The 17,492-nt window shown below is 40.1% G+C and overlaps 1 protein-coding gene across 4 annotated transcripts in view; it reads left to right on the plus strand.

The window, feature by feature from the left end:
* LOC137345341 (alpha-1,6-mannosylglycoprotein 6-beta-N-acetylglucosaminyltransferase A-like) overlaps positions 1-17,492 on the plus strand; it is a 172,819-nt gene that overhangs the window by 22,363 nt on the left and 132,964 nt on the right. For all 4 annotated transcript variants that reach the window (XM_068008841.1, XM_068008842.1, XM_068008843.1 and 1 more), the window contains exons 2-3: positions 3,045-3,418; positions 9,896-10,063. In XM_068008841.1, the coding sequence (XP_067864942.1) occupies positions 3,181-3,418; positions 9,896-10,063 (406 nt within the window). In that variant the 5' untranslated portion in view covers positions 3,045-3,180. The remainder of the gene's footprint in view (positions 1-3,044; positions 3,419-9,895; positions 10,064-17,492) is intronic.

Consider the following 17,492-nt stretch of genomic DNA (forward strand, 5'->3'; position numbering starts at 1 on the left):
ATCTGCCGTCTTTCTGCCCATTTCACGGCATAACAGGGCACTTGGAAAATTACAACATGATTAGGCAGATTCAACATGATTTTATGAAAGGGAAATAGTGTTTAACAAATTCATTGAGTTTTTTGAGAGTGTAATTAAGCAGGATAGATAAGGAGGAAACCAGTAGATGTAGTATATTTGGATTTTCAGCAGGCATTCGATAAGGCACCGCACAAGAGGCTGTTACACAAGATTAGGGCTCGTGGGATTGGGGGCAATATATTGGCATGTTTTGAGGATTGACTTAGGGACAAAAAACAGAGTAAGAATAAACAAGTCATTTTCAAGATGGCAGGGTGTAACTAGTGGAGTGCTGCAAGGATTAGTGCTTGAGGCCCAGCTATTTACAATCTATATCAGTGACTTAGATGAGGGGACTGAATATAATATATCCAAGTTTGCTGACGATATAAAACTAGGTGAGAAAGTAAGCTGTGAAAAGGACGCAAAGACGTATAGACCAGTTAAATGGCAAGAAAGTGGCAGATGAAGTATAATTTGGAAAAGTGTGAAATTATCCACTTTGGTAGGAAGAATGGAAAATCGGAATACTTTTTAAAAGATGAGAGACAAGTAAATGTTGGTATTCAGAGGGATTTTGGGGTTCTTGTACATGAATCACAGAAAGTTAACTTGCAGGTACAGAAAGCAATTTATTAGAAGGGGTTTGGAATAGAAGAGTAAGGAAATCTTGCTGCAATTATATAGGGCTTAGGTGAGATCACATCTGGAGTAGTTTGTACAGTTTTGGTTTCTACCTAAAGATGGATATATTTGCCTTTGGAGTGCAACAAAGGTTCACAAAATCGATTCCTGGAATGAGATGATTGACCTATGGGGAGAGATTGAGTAGAATGGACCTATATTCTCTGGAGCTTTTGAATGAGAGGCAATCACATTGAAACATACAAAATTTTTATTGAGCCTGACAGGGTAAATGCTGAGAGACTGTTTCCCCCATTTGGAGAGTCGCAAGGTAAGGATTTGGCCAATGAGGACTGAGATGTAGAGAAATTCCTTTGCTCCGAGGGTAGTGAATCTTTGGAATTCTCTACCACAGAGAGTGTTGGTTGTTCAGTCGATAAGTATATTCAAGACTGAGATTGATAGACTTTTAGGCACTAAGGAAATGAATGAAAGGTATGGAGATAGAGCAGGAAAGTGGAATTGATGTAGACGTTCAGCAGTGGTCTTACAGAATGGTGAAGCAGGTTCAAGAGGCCATATGATGAAAGGTCATGACCTGAAACGTTAACTCTATTTCTGGCTCCGCAGATGCTGCCAGAGCTGCTGAGTATTTCCAGCACTTTCTGGTGTTATGCCATATGGCCTACTTCTGCTCCTATTTCTTATGTTCACCAGCCTGTCTGTGTCTTCCTGAAGTCTGTTACTATTGTTACGGCCAGCTGAGAAAGGCGTCTAGGGTTCCCTTCAGCTTTCACCCGGTCTTAGCGTAACAGGATTTAATTTTTAAAACACAGTGCTTCAGTTCCCCCTTGGTGAATCCTTGTTCACCGTTTTCCAATTATAAGACAAAGAAATCAGCTCAAACAGGTTTTCTTTGGTTTAAAGAAGAAAGGTTGAAATTCATTAAACTTAAACTCCAATTCGGTTAACGCCTACGGATACACGACGTGCCCACGCTAGCATGCATACGCGATACACAGATGCAGATAGAGACAGAAAAGAGCAGAAGAAAAATAAATTGGAAAAGTTTGAGGCAATCTCTGAAGAGGGTTTTTGTTACGGTTCTTCGAGCTCACTGTAGAGTCCTTGCTTGTAGGTAGATCTTGCTTTTCGTTGGGGCCCAGTATTATTCTTAAATCTTGTTCGCTGCAGGAGACTTTTCTCTCTTGGGGGTTCATGTGTCTTCTGTGAATTTGGTGTTCCATGAGAAAGAAAGAATGAGAGAGCCAGACAGGAGAGGTCTTCTTCAGTCCAGAAGCATACTGCAGTCTCTGAGTTCAAATTGTTTGTACAATTCAGAAAAATCAGGTTGCCAAGCAGGCTAGTCACGTGACGAGCTGGTCTGACCACGTCTGTTTGTGGATTCTCTGGTCTTAACCGACCCTGGAATGTCTCTTCTTATACGCAATACCTGGTGCTCAAAGTCTATTGTGGGTTAAATTGGATAAGGGGAGTAACCCCTTTGTCTCCACAAGCACTGTCTGTTAATATGCAAATGTATTTCCAGCCAAGGGCCTGGTGATTTTTTACACGTCCTTTCTTCACTTCAGCAACAGTTTTCAAACAATCAATGTTCATATGACAAAATTAATATGCCTCATTCTTGGCAGGTGGGGTCTAGTATGACACTATCCTCCACTGTTTTACTACATTTCTGAGTTTCATGCCATCTGCAAACTTTGAAATAATGCCCCATATACCTGACCCCAGGTCATTAATGTATATCAAAAACGTCCTAATACTGACACCACTGCAGAATTCCCTCTTGTGTGTGAAGCAATTGTTCACTGCTGCTCTATTTTCTGTCCCTTAGCAAATTTCGACTTTGAATTTAATTAGATTATAGAATCAATTTATTTTCAAGGAAACTAAATAATCATTGTGTATTGTGCTATATAGCTAACATTTTAAGATAACATGATGTAATACTTCAACACAAAAGTAAAGTATTGCACATGCTGGAAATCTGAAATAATAGAAAATGCTGGAAATACTCAGGTCTGGCAATATCTGCGGAGAAACAGTAATAATACTTCATCTTGTGTATGTATTTAGTCAGATTTTTACCAAAACTTTTTTTAAAAAGGGGATTGCAGTAGCTTGTAAGCTAGTTTTGTTAATTATTCTGATCTTAGACAATCACACTGTCAACTTAGTTATTTTTGTATAATGTTTTTGGCCTTTTTATCATTTTTACTTTCTGGTTTGCCCTTGATTAACATAAAGTGCTTCTGGATTGTTACTGGTGATTAATTGTCAGTTGTATAACTTAGGTCACTTTTTCATCCTAAAGAATCATTCCTCCCTACTTTTTGCAGGACAGAAGATGAACGTCAGATGAAGAAGATTTAAAGCGATAAACGGCTTGAATGCTCCCATATAAAGGATTCAAAAAATTAAGATGTTCATAATGTGACTCGTTTGTCTGCAAAAGGAGGCTGTGGTTGGACAAACATGTTTGGAAGTCTGTTCAGAAGAAATACATCTCAGAAACTAGGTGTTTTGCTGCTGATTTTTGGATTTATTTGGGGACTGGTGCTACTTCGATATACGGTCCAGCAACCAAAGCACCAAAACAGCGCAGAATTGCGGGAACAGATTCTGGAACTGAGTAAAAGATATGTCCGGGCTCTAGCAGAGGAAAATCACAATGCAGTAGATGGTCCTCATGGTGCTTCAATGGCAGGATATGGTAAGAGCTGAAAAGCATCTATTCTGGGTGTGTGTATTGCAAAATATTTTTCTAAACTTTCTTGTTGGCAAGAAGAATCATGCTCGAAATGTCCGTAACCTTTTAAATGAGTTTTGTTCCTATGCTTAATAATTGCAGGAGGCAATGTGTAGAGCATAAGAAGGTCGCAGGTCTGCATGGTGAAAATTTGTATTTTTTATTCAACCATGGGATGTGGGCATTGCAGGCAAGACCAGCATTTATTGCCCATCCAAAATTGCCCTTGAGGTGGTGGTGGTGAGCCACTGCATTGAATGCGGCTGAGTGAGTTGCTAGGCTATTTCAGAGGGCAGTTAAGAGTCAGCCACGTTGTGGGTCTGGAGTCACATGTAGGCCAGACCAGGTAAGAACAGATTTCCTTTCCTAAAGGACATTAGTGAACCAGCTTGGTTTTTATGTAATTTCATGGTCACCATTACTGATAACAGCTTTTCAAAACAAAAAATCTAGATTTATTTAATTGAATTTAAATTCCCCAGCTGCCATGGTGGGTTTTGAACTTGTGGGCTTTGAACTTGTATCTCTGGATCATTAGTCCAGTAGCGTAACTATTTTGCTACCATACCCTGTCAGCCACTATGTAACTTGTGGCAAAGTGCAAATACAACCTACACAGATTGTTATGGAGAAAAAACATTGGTTCAATTAAAATTTTATACAGTCTTATTTTTGATGCCTTTAATAACTTAGGTTTAAGTTCAAAGATACGGGGAAATAGCCCAAGAATAACAATTATTAATATTCACCTGATACTATTGACTCTGCTTCCACCACTCTTCAATCCTGTAATTCTATCCTATGTCCCAAATTAAATTGCTCATGTGATTTATGGTCATTTATCTTCCATGATTTTTAACATGGTTTCTCAATCTTTTCTCCAGCAAAAGCAATTTAGGCTATTCAACTTTCTTTATAATTTAGCTGGTACTATCCTTGGCATAAAATCAGGATTTCACAGATTTAGAATTTAATAATGGATAGTTAAGGGGACTGGGAAACAGGTTGGTTAAGGGAAATTAATGAAAATATGCATTAAAATCTTTGCATAAAAGAAATTGGAAAGTAATAATTATAATCTGAGTTTTTTCTAACTACAAAGAACAAGTTTCCACTGGATGGAGGGCTGATAACCAGAGGACACAGATTTCAGTAATCAATCCCGAAGTATCTGATGACTGGTTAGGGTTCCATTTTTTAATAATTCATAGATGGATAAAATATTTTTTGCTCGTTATGTGCTGGTTTCTGTGCTGGCTTCTCCCACCAGATGGCAGCATTGTGCAATTTCACACAAAGCAACATTGGCATTTGTTGCAGGGATCCCCACTGTCATTCGCTCATCCACTTTAAGTTTGTCAGCCGAGTGTCTAGCATACAGAAGTTCCTTTGTGTTCAAATTTCCAAACTAAGCTACCTAGACACATACCAGTGATCATCCGATATGGAGTGTACAATCTCTCTCCCTGGCCAGTGAGCTTAAGAGTAAGCTGATTCTAAGTTCAGAAACTCACAAATGGACACAGGTGACTGCAGGAGGTTAATCAGCTAAATGTAGAAGTAGGCTGGTGCTTGAGTGGAGTACTGAGGGAGTGCTGCATTGTCAGACACTAGTATAAGACACTAGTTCAGCCTGGAGTATTGCATCCAGTTCTGGGTGCTGCACTTTAGGAAAGAGAGTGCAGAAAAGATTCACGAGAATGGTTCTAAGGATGAGGAGCTTCAGTTAGGAAGATAGATTGGAGAAGAGAAGGCTGAGAGGAGATTTGATAGAGATATTCAAAATCGTGAGGAGTCTGGACAGAGTAGACAGAGAGAAACTGTTCCCACCCATGAAAGGGTTGAGAACGAGAGGGCACAGATTTAAAGAAATTGATAAAGGAAGCAAAAGCGACATGAGGAAAAACTTTTTCACGCAGCGACTGGTTAAGGTCTGGAATGCACTGCCTGAGAGTGTGGTGGAGGCAGGTTCAATTGAAGCATTCAAAGGGGAATTAGACAATTATATGAAAAGGAAGAATGTGCTGGGTTATGGGCAGATGGCAGGGGAGTGGTACTAGGTGAAATGCTGATTAGGAGAGCCGGTGCAGACACGATGGGCTGAATGGCCTCCTTCTGTGCTATAACAATTCTGAGATTCTGCGATTCTGATGGGATGTTGAATTGAGGTCCTGTCTGCACATGAATATAAAAGATGTCAAGGCACTATTTGAAGATGAGCAAAGGGGTTTCTCCCCATCTCTGCAACAGATAATCTGGTCATTTATCTAATTACTGTTTGTGGGACCTTGCTGTGTGCATTTCCTGCATTACAACAGTAACAACACTTCAAAAATACTGAAAACATTGGCTGTGAAATGCCTTTGGAGGTTCTGCATATGTGAAAGGTGCTATATAAGATCAAGACCTTCCTTTTCCTGTTTCATGAGGACTGTAATTTACTAGATTGCTTTAGCTGGAACATGAAACTGTAGAGCTTTTGATGTAAAGCAGAGAATTGAAATGTGGGAGAAAGGTTTTGCATAATTGATGAGTAATACATGGGAAATAGTTTGAAAGGAAGAAAACCCCAAAAGAAGCTTGGCCAACAGGGAATAAAGTTGGGCAGACTTGTCCATCACAATATGGATGACACATCTTTCGCTATCTTGTCTCAGGCTCGGTGGAGTGACAAAGGTAATGTCGAGCCTGGCGTCCTTTATCACTGCTATTTATGCACTGCCTGATAAAATGGTTCATGTTAAAAATGCAGTTCTGCAGTCATGTTATGCCCATCCACAAGTCTGGCCAATCGAGTTAAATTCTGCGAAGATTATGTGATTTCTTGGATCATGGTACTGCACAGATTACCCAGCACTTGTAGTTGTATACATTAAGAACCTTGCACTGTTGTGCACATTTGATGAGCACTTTGTACAGATTTCGCTGGACTATGAGATGAAAGAACTTGCATTTATAAAGTTCCTGCTTCAAAACAGAGTGCAGACTGTAAGCTGAGTGTGGAGATTTGAGTTTGGTGAGGGGAGAGGAGGTGCTCCATTTTTGTACTTTTTTAACCGTCCAGTATTTGGTTCTTGCTTAGGTTCAGTGCAAGAAGCTGGTTGCTAAGTAACTGATAAGCTATTCTACTTATAATAAATAGTCTGTAAAGGTCTGGCAGGCTTGCTCTGCCGAGCGGAATGCACAGCCTGTGGCATGTGGGAAGTCATGGATGCACCATGTGTCCTGGACAAATACATCTGCAGGAAGTGTCACCAACTGCAGAAGCTTGAGCTTCGGGTTTCAGAACTCGAGCGGCGGCAGGTAGAGTCACTGTTGTGCATCCGCGAGGCGGAGGATTACGTGGACAGCACATTTAGGGAGGTGGTCACACTGCAGGTTAGGAGCTTGCAGGCAGATAGGGAATGGGTGACCGCCAAGCAGTCTAAGAGAATCAGGCAGGTAGTGCAGGAGTCCCCTGAGGCGATCTCACTCGCTAATTGGTTTTCTATTTTGGATACTGGTGAGGGTGATGGTTCCTCAGAGGAGTGCAGTCAGAGCCAAGTTTGTGGCACCACAGGTGGCTCAGCTGCACAGGAGGGGAAGAAGAAGAGTGGAAGAGCAGTAGTGATAGGGGACCCATTAGTTAAGGGAACAGACAGGCATTTCTGCAGCAGTAATCATGACTCCGGGATGGTGTGTTGCCTCCCTGGTGCCAGGGTCAAGGATGTCAAGGAGCAGCTGCAGGACATTCTTCTGGACGAGGGTGAACAGCCAGAGGCTGTGGTCAACATTGGTACCAATGACATGGGTAAGAAGGGGGATGAGGTCCTTAAAGCAGATTTTAGGGAGCTAGGAAGGGGATTAAAAAGCAGGTCCTCAAAAGTAGTAATCTCAGGATTACTCCCAGTCCCCCGTGAAGTGAGCATAGAAATAGGAGAATTGAGCAATTGAGCACGTGGCTGGAAAACTGGTGTAGGAGGGAGGGCATGGATTTCTGAGACATTGGGACTGCCTGAGAACGTTGTGGAGGCAGGTTCAATTGAAGCATTCAAAAGGGAATTAGACAGTTATATGAAAAGGAAGAATGAGCAGGGTTCTGGGGAAAAGGCAGGGGAATGGAACTGAGGGAATTGTTCTTTCGGAGAGACGGTGTGGACACGATGGGCCGAATGGCCTCCTTCTGTGCTGTAACGATTCTGTGATTGTGATTCATTGTCAAGTAACTCCACCTGGAAAGTACATGTGTGCCTGGATACTAAATGAGGGCAGGATTGGGCTCAGAACCAAGACAAAAACGCTTCACCACCACCCCATGACATTCAGAAGGATTACCATCACAAAGTACTGCGCCAACATCATCCTGGGAGTGCCCATTGATCAGAAACTTAACTGGGCAAGCCATATAAATGCTGTGGCTACTAGTGCAGTTCAGAGGCTGGGTATGCTGCAGCAAGTAGCTCACCGCCTGACGCTCAAGTCTTTTCATTACCTACAAGATGCACTGCAGCAATTTGCCAAAATCTTTTCAGCAGTGCCTGGTAAGCCTATGACCACCATCGCCTACAAGTACAAAGACAGCAATTGCATAGGAACATCATCACCTTCAAGTCGCACACCATCCCAACTTATATACATATTGCTGTTCCTTCCTGTAGGGAGTATCAAATGTGGCAGTCCAGTGATTGCATGCTGGCCTTCACCAATGGCTTGCACACTCTGAGTGCCACCTTAAATAGGATTGATCAAAACCTTGCCCCTTCATCGCCTCACTGATGTGCAGCAAAGTGCTCTCTAGCTAATTGCTAGCAGGGAAACACAGGTGGGCCAAGAGAGGGAAGGTGAAGGAAGGGGACATGGAAGTGGGGGGACTGTTCAAAGTGCCTTCACGTCTCATCCATTACCCCCCCCGCCTCTCGGTCAAGGCCCCACATGCTGCCTCATACCCTGATGGCCGAGTCTGCCCCTGCACAGGTGCAGGTGGGGGAATCTTTGGCAAGGCTTTGTAGCCTTCAAAGTCCAGAGGATATTTGAGTCACAAAATTATTTGTTTGCACCACTTTCCAGTCTTGCCCATTTTTTCCTGCTGCCTAGCAAGTGGCCTTCTCACTTGTGATGCTTGGTACGACAAGACTTGAAGCAGGGCTCTGAGTGTCTGTGATAGGAATACTTTGCTGGTTGTGGGACTGTTTTGTGTTGGGGTGGGGGCGGCAGGTGGTGGTGGGTGGGGGGGGCGGCGCGGGCACTGGTCACGTGAGTTCAGCATGTGGCTACCAAATGGGTGCGCTGTGCAACTTAACTAAATCATGCCTTCTGAGGGAGTCTCGGTCAGCAAGGTGCATTGCTGCTAGTGCCATAGCTACACGTTTAGCCTCCTCCTGTACCGTCAGCATCTCTTTTGAAGAGTTAATGCTCTCCACACTTGGCTCCTTGTGCAGCTGCAAACCTCACTGCTGTGCTATGTTGCGCAGAGCACAGCACACAGCATTCGCGATACTCTGGCTGTTGCATGTTGAAGAGCACCTCCAGGTCTGTCCAAGCACCTGAAATACATCCTCAACAGCTTGATTGCTTGCTCTGTTCTCATCATCATATGGCTACGTTTATAGTACTCTTAGGCCTCATTGCTTTGGCTCCTCATGGGCGTTATCAACCATGTGTTAAGTGGCTAGCTCTTGTCCCTAAGGAGCCAGCTGGTATGTCTGTTCCAAGGTCCACTATCCACTGCAAGGTTACTTCACCCTACACACATGGCATTCGTCTCTGGCCGATGATGCTGGAGAAATGACCCAAACAATGTACATGAGACTATGCCTCTGTCTTCAGATCTACTGGATGTTGAATCTTGGAGTCGTGAATGATCTTAACTTGACCCTGTTTTCTCCTCTCCTCTCTGCCGCCTGCCCCCCAGTCATGCCATACTCCACCTGCTGCCTTACAACAATGCACTGTTTACATTACAGTAATCATCCTCTGGAACTTTCACAGTTCTCATGTCAACAGAAAGCAAAACCATGTATCCAGCTGTGGTGTAATCCAGTATCACTCATTTCATAATTTGCATTTGTCATATGAACAGTTTAATTATAATTTCAGCAATTTACCACCAACCAAAGCAAATTGGAAAATTATAATGCCTTTAAACCATATATGTGGCAAGTTTTCTGCAAGGTTCTACTACAAAAGTTCATGATATTGTACATCTCTGCAGAGTATTATACATTTAGGAAGTCTTTCTCTTAATCTTTTGTGTTTCAGTGTAAGGCATGCAGGGCATTTTTAAGGACATTTATTTTGAAGATGGGTTATTCATTTTGGGGAGGGTGTTTCGTATGCTGTATATGTCAATCATTGTTTTCAATGTTTTTGCATTCTGTTTAAAGTTGAATATTAAAGGGAAAAGTGTGTTCAGATGGCACTTGATTAAGATATTTAACATTCCAATTTTTTTTTCTCCCTCAGCTGATCTGAAAAGGACAATTGCTGTCCTACTCGATGACATATTGCAGCGTCTGGGAAAACTGGAAAACAAAGTGGACTACGTGATTACGAGCGGCTTGACAAATAACACCAACAGTACCAACAGCAATCCTGTGTCAGCAGCTGCCAATAAACAAATTAATCTTCAAGGTAGTATTAGATAGCAAGTCTGTAAAGGGGTAAGAAAATGGGATGCTATTTTCAGTTCCCTTTCTGCTTTGGTAACCTTCAAATCCTATTGAGCTTTTTTTGGAAGGTTTCATTGACATTTCTGTCTAGTTGAAGTACAGTAAGTATCTGGTGCTCTGTACTGTCTCGATTAATTTTGATATCAGTATGCAGTGTTAAAGCTTAAATTAGCAAAAAACAGGAGATGTTTCAACGTGATGTAATGCTGGGACTGGTTGCATGTGAATGCAAATTCTTGGACATTGGTCCCGTGGCTCATTATGGATTCTAGTTGGCTGGGTTTTTTTAAAGAACTATGCTTGTAGGAAAAAGTGATCTATTATATGAAAGGGGATAGGCCTCTTTTGATAGTAATCAGTAGATATTCATATCCTTATAATATATATTTAAAATTGTCACATCTTCACTGGTGACTTTAAAAAAAATAGCTTAAAATAAACCATTTTTAAGTGCACTGAACTTTGCATGTTAACACAAAACAATCACTGTAAAATACTGAATAATGGATCAGTCATGGTATATTTCTGTATGTTATATCCCAGGATTGCATACAAGTATAAATGGGATACGTAATTACTCATTTTAAAATAGCTCTCCTCCCCCCTGCCCCCCGACCCCTCCTTTCTCCTTCCATTCTACCTGCCCCAAAGCTGTATTTGCACTGCTGCCTTCAAAGCTGTAAAGTTTTTTGAAATGACTGATAGTGAATGTACTGTACAGACCAGGCTATTGCAGATATTTTGCAAAAGCTGTGGATAGAAAGAAAAGGAACCTGATTATTGACTACATTCGTTAAGACATGGATGAACAAATAATGTTATTTAATGTTCTTCAATATTTTGGGGGGGGGAGGTGGTGGAGGTTAGACTACCACTATGTTATCGCTCTGTACTTCTTGGCAACTGCACAGATCTTTTGTTTACTTAATCTAATTTTTTTTCTATGGGTGTTGCTTTACATTAAGTCTGTGAAGTTTGTAATTGCTATGCAAGTTCACCTTGTACACAGTATATCTCTGGTCATGAGGTTATTAGTGGAAACAGACTTCATTGTGCCCTCTACCCCAGTGTAATTAAAGCTGCAGTACTTTATAGTAAAACATATCATTGAAGAGGATAAGGTATTCATCTTTAAAAATACAGTAAAATCACCAAGACAGTTAACCTTTGTATTTATATATACAGTAGTAATGGGAGAAAGCCTATAGGTGTTCACACTAGTGCTGCAGGGTAACATTCATAAAACATATATTGAACTGGGAGAATTCACAGGCATTTTATGTCTGTATATTCAACTCATATCTGTAAATACATCTTAGTTTAATTTATTTGTCAGAAGCTGTGCATTGCACATAAAAAAACTGCACAGATAGACTGACATAAAATGTTTCCTACACAGTGCTGCAGATTTAAGTGTATATTTGCTTATTGTAATTATACTTTTTGGTCTGTTAAAACTGCTGAGCAATAAATTTCCATTTATGGGGCTGGGGTTTGCAAATGCTTTATGCTTTATTTGTGTTCTTTTATTCATGCTGTCAAATGTGTTTTGCAAAATAGCGAATACCATTACATGAAATAATGTACAAAATGAATTGGACAGCATTTATCTGTTAAGCAGTTTTATACTGGTGTGACGCTATCTCTTTTAAAGATTGGCTGCAGCAATGGGCTATTATAGTATCCTTTTACCTCCAAGATTAAAGGCTCCCTTCTTGGGCAGTTGTAAGGGTCCTACATGGAGAGAACTGTTTCAACTCAGCTTTTAAAAAACCTAAACAAGCAGCATCAAATTCACAGTATTACTCAGGGAAAGGAACAAGAATGGCTGGTGTAGGAAATCAGAACATTCACATTGGTATAGTAGAGAATACTCTTCTGAGATAAGGCACATGATGAGGAAGTGTAGAGGGTGAATGATTCTGGATCTCACCTGGGAATGGTTCACGTTGATAAAGTGGAGAATCCATTCATTAGCACTGTTGCATCTCTGTTGTCTCTGTTTTTGAGCACAAAAGTTCACCAAAACTTGTTTAAAAACACAATCCTTTTCTAGCTGACTTGCACTAAGATCTTTTCAAATTAATTTGCCGATAAGTTGGAATGTTGGATTTAATAACTAAATTATTTGCAGTATTGACTGAACTAAATTTTGTTGCATTCCTATAAGGTAGTTTATTATGATGGGCCAGGAATCAACCTGATTTTTCTCAATTTTCACTTAGCATGCAAACTTTTTTGAAATTCCATTGCAATGTTAAAATTAAGCACATGCAGAATCTAGAAGGAAATCTAATTTGATGAATTATAGCAATACGGGGAGAGAGAAGTTAATCTCTACAAAAGATTCACTTATTGAGCTCTAACCCAATTCTGAAGTTGATAGCTTTGTACTGCACTTGAATTTTCTTACTCCCGATTATAATTTCCTTTGTCTCTTTAATGGTAATTTGCAACCAATAAAATACATTAAATAGCTATGTAAAGTATAAATGAAGTAGAAAATCCAAATCCTAAATCTATCTTTTCAATGCAGTAAAATTATTGATACACCATGTAGACAATTGTACTTTTATCCATTTTTTCAAATGAATTAAATGGATAAGCACCTGAAGAGAGAAATTTTGCAGGGAAAGGGCAGGGGAGTGGGATGAGCTTAGTTGCTCTTGCAGAGAGCCAACATGGATGCAATAACCCGAATGGCCTCCCCTGTTCTGTAATCATTCTATGATTCTAAATATGCACAGCAAGTCATTTAATGTTGCATTTACCCTGAAAATTTAAGGGATTATTTTGGCAGCGCAAGTCTACAATGTTTCAAAGTACCAACTTGTTAAATATTGATCAGATCAAATTTGTAACATCAGAACCACTTTTTTTCAGTTTGGCCTTAATTTAAATTAATTACAACTTTGGTTTTATTCATTCTCGGGATATGGACGCGCCGAGCAAGGCCAACATTTATTGCATGTCACTGAGAATGTGGTGGTGGGGCATTTCCTTTAACTACTGCAGTCTCTGTGGTGAATATATTTCTATTGTTGCTGCAATTCTTGTCTTTTACTGGCTGCCATCTTTTCATTAACAGAGAACACTATGCTTACTTTGTGCAATATTTGTTGCTTTGCACTTACAACAGAAAGTACATTCTTGTGCCACTGCTGGGTTAACCAGTGTTTCTTGCAATTTGCACAGCAGTAATATCATCTCCAAGACTGTTTAATAGTCTATTTGGATAATAGAATCAAGGTATATGAAATATTTTTGAGAATTTAAAAATACTGAAAATAATTGTAATTAACCTTGTAGGTTTTGTTTTTTTTAACTTGTAAAGCAAAATAATGTGCTACTGCAAAGCTTAATCATTATTATGTGACTTTGTTTCTGGAGCTTTGTGGTTGGAAGTATCTTGAATAAAGTTCATTTAAAAAGCTTACAGCACTATATTTCACTTTTCTGATTTGTCTGGTTCTTTTATACAATGTTTTTTCCCCCTTTAGAGTGGGAGTCTTTGCTGCTATTTAATGCATTTTTCTTGGCTTCTTTACTTCTGCTTACACAGTGCGTCGTGCCAAAAAAATCCTTTCTCACTATTGGATCATACTTGATTGAAGGTATAATACTCATTTGTAAATTCAAAAGCAAATTTTGGGAGCCTCTGAAATAAAACTGCACAACCTACACTCACTACTGAGTATAGAATTCCCAGACTATTTGCCATTTGTTTTGAAGGAGATTGTTCTCTTTTTCTTTATTTTGATAAAGTACCTTTATTACTGATTTTGATCTTTTTTTTTCCAAACTTAAGTTTAAAAAAGTGGATAAGTATTTGAAACAGAGGAAGACACAAGATTGAGAGGATAGCACGAGTTAGTGGAATAAGTTTTGAATTGCTGTCAAAGGGCTCATATGGGCAGGATGGGCCAAATAACCTATGTTGTTACCTTCTGTGGTTTACAGACTTTCACAGATGATAGACTTGTTGAAACAATCCATGTGCAGTTTAGAGCAAGAGAAAAGGAATTCCAATTTCTGCCAGGTCAACATAAATATGACATGGTTTTGGTATGATCTTTCCATCTGCTTATTCAGATGCTTGTTCAGAGCATGATCACCAAATTGAGGTAATCCAGGGATAATCTCTTTATTTAGGGTAAAGCAAAGTTTTGTATTTAAAACAGGCTTTTTAAATAAGGTTGGTGTTTTGTCATGTATGTTTGTTGACTGTCTCCAGTTGACCAGTTAATTGAGATAACTTGTGTTTGAAAACCTTGGATTATGTACTTTCCCATGGTAATTGTACTATAATTGAGTACAGTTAAATATAAAGACCTCTAAACAGCATATTTTGTTTACAATAGTGTAACTTTATGGGAAGGGAGGGAAAATATTGGTTTACTTTTTTATTAATGAGATTTTATGAAATTAGTGTAATTGCTGTTGGTGGTAACACAGGCTAATTTGTCAAAGAAATATGCTTTGTATGATTTTATGTTGTATTTTGGAAGTAACTGTTAGGATACCTTATGGCAGATTCAGAGCTCTGAAAACAGTGGAGACCCTAGAGGAGTATAGAAAGTGAAGATGGGGAATTAAAAAAGTAATTAGGAGAGCAAAGAGGGGGCATGAAAAAACACTGGCGGGCAAGATAAAGGAAAATCCCAAAGCGTTTTATAAGTATATTAAGGGCAAGAGGATAACCAGGGAAAGAGTAGGGCCCATTAAGGACCAGAGTGGCAATCTGTGTGTGGAGCCAGAGGACGTAGGTGAGGTTTAAATGATTCCTTTTCATCTGTGTTCACTATGGAGAAGGACGATGTAAGTATAGAGATCAGGGAGGGGGATTGTGATATACTTGAACAAATTAGCAATGAAAGGGAGGAAATATTAACTGTTTTAGCAGGCTTAAAAGTGGATAAATCCCCAGGCCCAGATAAGATGTATCCCAGCCTGCTATGTGAGGCAAGGGAGGAGATTGCAGGGACTCTTGACACAAATTTTCAAATCCTGTCTGGCCACAGGAGAAGTGTCAGAGGACTGGAGGACAGTGAATGTGGTACCATTATTCAAGAAGGGTAGTAGGGATAAACCAGGTAATTACAGGCCAGTGAGTAACATCAGTGGTAGGGAAACTATTGGAAAAAATTCTGAGGGACAGGATTAATCTCCGCTTGGAGAGGCAGGGATTAATCAAGGATAGTCAGCATGGCTTTGTCAGGGGGAGATCATGTCTAACAAATTTGATTGAATTTTTTGAGGAGGTGACTAGATGTGTAGATGAGGGTAAAGCAGTTGATGCAGTCTACATGGACTTCAGCAAGGCTTTTGATAAGGTCCCCCATGGGAGATTGGTCAAGAAGGTAAGAGCCCATGGGATCTAGGGCAATTTGGCAAATTGAATTCAAAGTTGGCTTAGTGGCAGGAGGCAGAGGGTGATGGTCAAGGGTTGTTTTTGTGATTGGAAGCCTGTGACCAGTGGTGTACCGCAGAGACCGGTGCTGGGACCCTTGCTGTTTGTAGTGTATATTAATGATTTAGACATGAATATAGGATGTATGATCAGTAAGTTCGCAGATGATATGAAAATTGGTGGTGTCGTAAATCGTGAGGAGGAAAGCCTTAGATTACAGGACGATATAGATGGGCTGGTAAGATGGGCAGAGTAATGGCAAATGGAATTTAATCCTGAGAAGTGTGAGGTGATGCATTTTGGGAGGGCTAACAAGGGAAGGGAATATACAATGGATGGTAGGACCCAAGGAAGTACAGAGGGTGAGAGGGACCTTGGTGTACTTGTCCATAGATCACTGAAGGCAGCAGCACTGGTAGATAAGGTGGTTAGGAAGGCGTATGGCATACTTGCCTTTATTAGCTGAGGCATGGAATATAAGAGCAGGGAGGTTATGATGGAGCTGAATAAAACGCTAGTTAGACCACAGCTGGAGTACTGTGTATAGTTCTGGTCGCCACACTGTAGGAAGGATGTGATTGCACTGGAGAGGGTACAGAGGAGATTCACCAGGATGTTGCCTGGGCTGATGCATCTCAGCTATGAAGAGAGACTGGATAGGCTCGGGTTGTTTTCCTTAGAGCAGAGAAGGCCGAGGGGAGACCTGATTGAGGTATACAAAATTATGAGGGGCAGAGATAGGGTAGATAGGAAGAAACTTTTTCCCTTAGCAGAGGTGTCAATAACCAGAGGGCATAGATTTAAGGGAAGGGGCAGGAGGTTTAGAAGGGATTTAAGGAAAAAGATTTTCTGGAACGCACTGATTGAGTGGGTGGTAGTGACAGGAACCCTTACAACATTTAAGAAGTATTTAGATAAGCACTTGAAATACCACAGCATACAAGGCCACGGGCCAAGTGCTGGAAAATGAGATTAGAATAGATAGGTGCTTGATGGCTGGCGTGGACACAGTGGGCTGAAGGGCCTGTTTCTGTGCTATATATCTCTATGACTCCATGACCTTTTAATACCATATGTGGAGGATTTATTACTGGACAAGTGGAAATACCTATTATTTCTTTAGTGAGGTGTAGTCATCCTTGCAACTAAAGGTTATGAATGAATTACATAAATTAACCTTTGCAATGCATTATAAGTAGGTACTCATCATGCACACTATTGAATATTCTGTTTGCTATTCCCATACAAAACTGAAGTGTGCCTCTATTTTCTACAAATAAAACTTAAAACTAAGGTCTGATTATATTTTTTGACACCTTGTGGGCCGACATCTGAATTGGCAGTTAAGTTTTCATCCTTCTACAGCAAGAAAACATTGCAAAGTTCATCAAACCAGTAAAAATGCATTTGACGAACATTGCCAACTTCGAGAACAACATGTTAAAGTTATGAAAACTTTATGAAAATTACATTCAAATAGGTCTCCCTTAATTCCTAACTGAGATAAACAATTTTGATAAATGTTCAAAACTCTGAACATGTTATTTCAAGGGCATTTAGGAATAGACAACAAATGCTGGCCTTCCCAGTGATGCTCACAGCCCATGAAAGTATATACATTTTTTTTTAAACCTGGAGGATGGCATTATTGGTAGCCACTGGGCTAGTGAATGCCAACTAATTATTACACACATTGATCATTCAGTTTGTGAGGAAGCTTAATGCTTTTTCCAAATATGATGCCGTTTTTTTAAGAAAAGGCTACTTAAAATGATATAAAGATTCCAACACAAACACAATGTAGAATTGTATTAATCTCACTGTTACTATTCCCAGTGTTTCAAGTCTGACAACTTTCTCTGGTGATGCAATGACCTATGACAAAAATCTAAAACAACAAATTATTTGCACATGAACTGTTGTTACTAAGTTCAATGTAAGTACAAACCATAGAGATTTAAAATAGCACTCCAACTGTGAG

Source organism: Heterodontus francisci, chromosome 2 (genome assembly GCF_036365525.1).
Source record: "Heterodontus francisci isolate sHetFra1 chromosome 2, sHetFra1.hap1, whole genome shotgun sequence".
Taxonomy (NCBI): Eukaryota; Metazoa; Chordata; class Chondrichthyes; order Heterodontiformes; family Heterodontidae; genus Heterodontus; species Heterodontus francisci.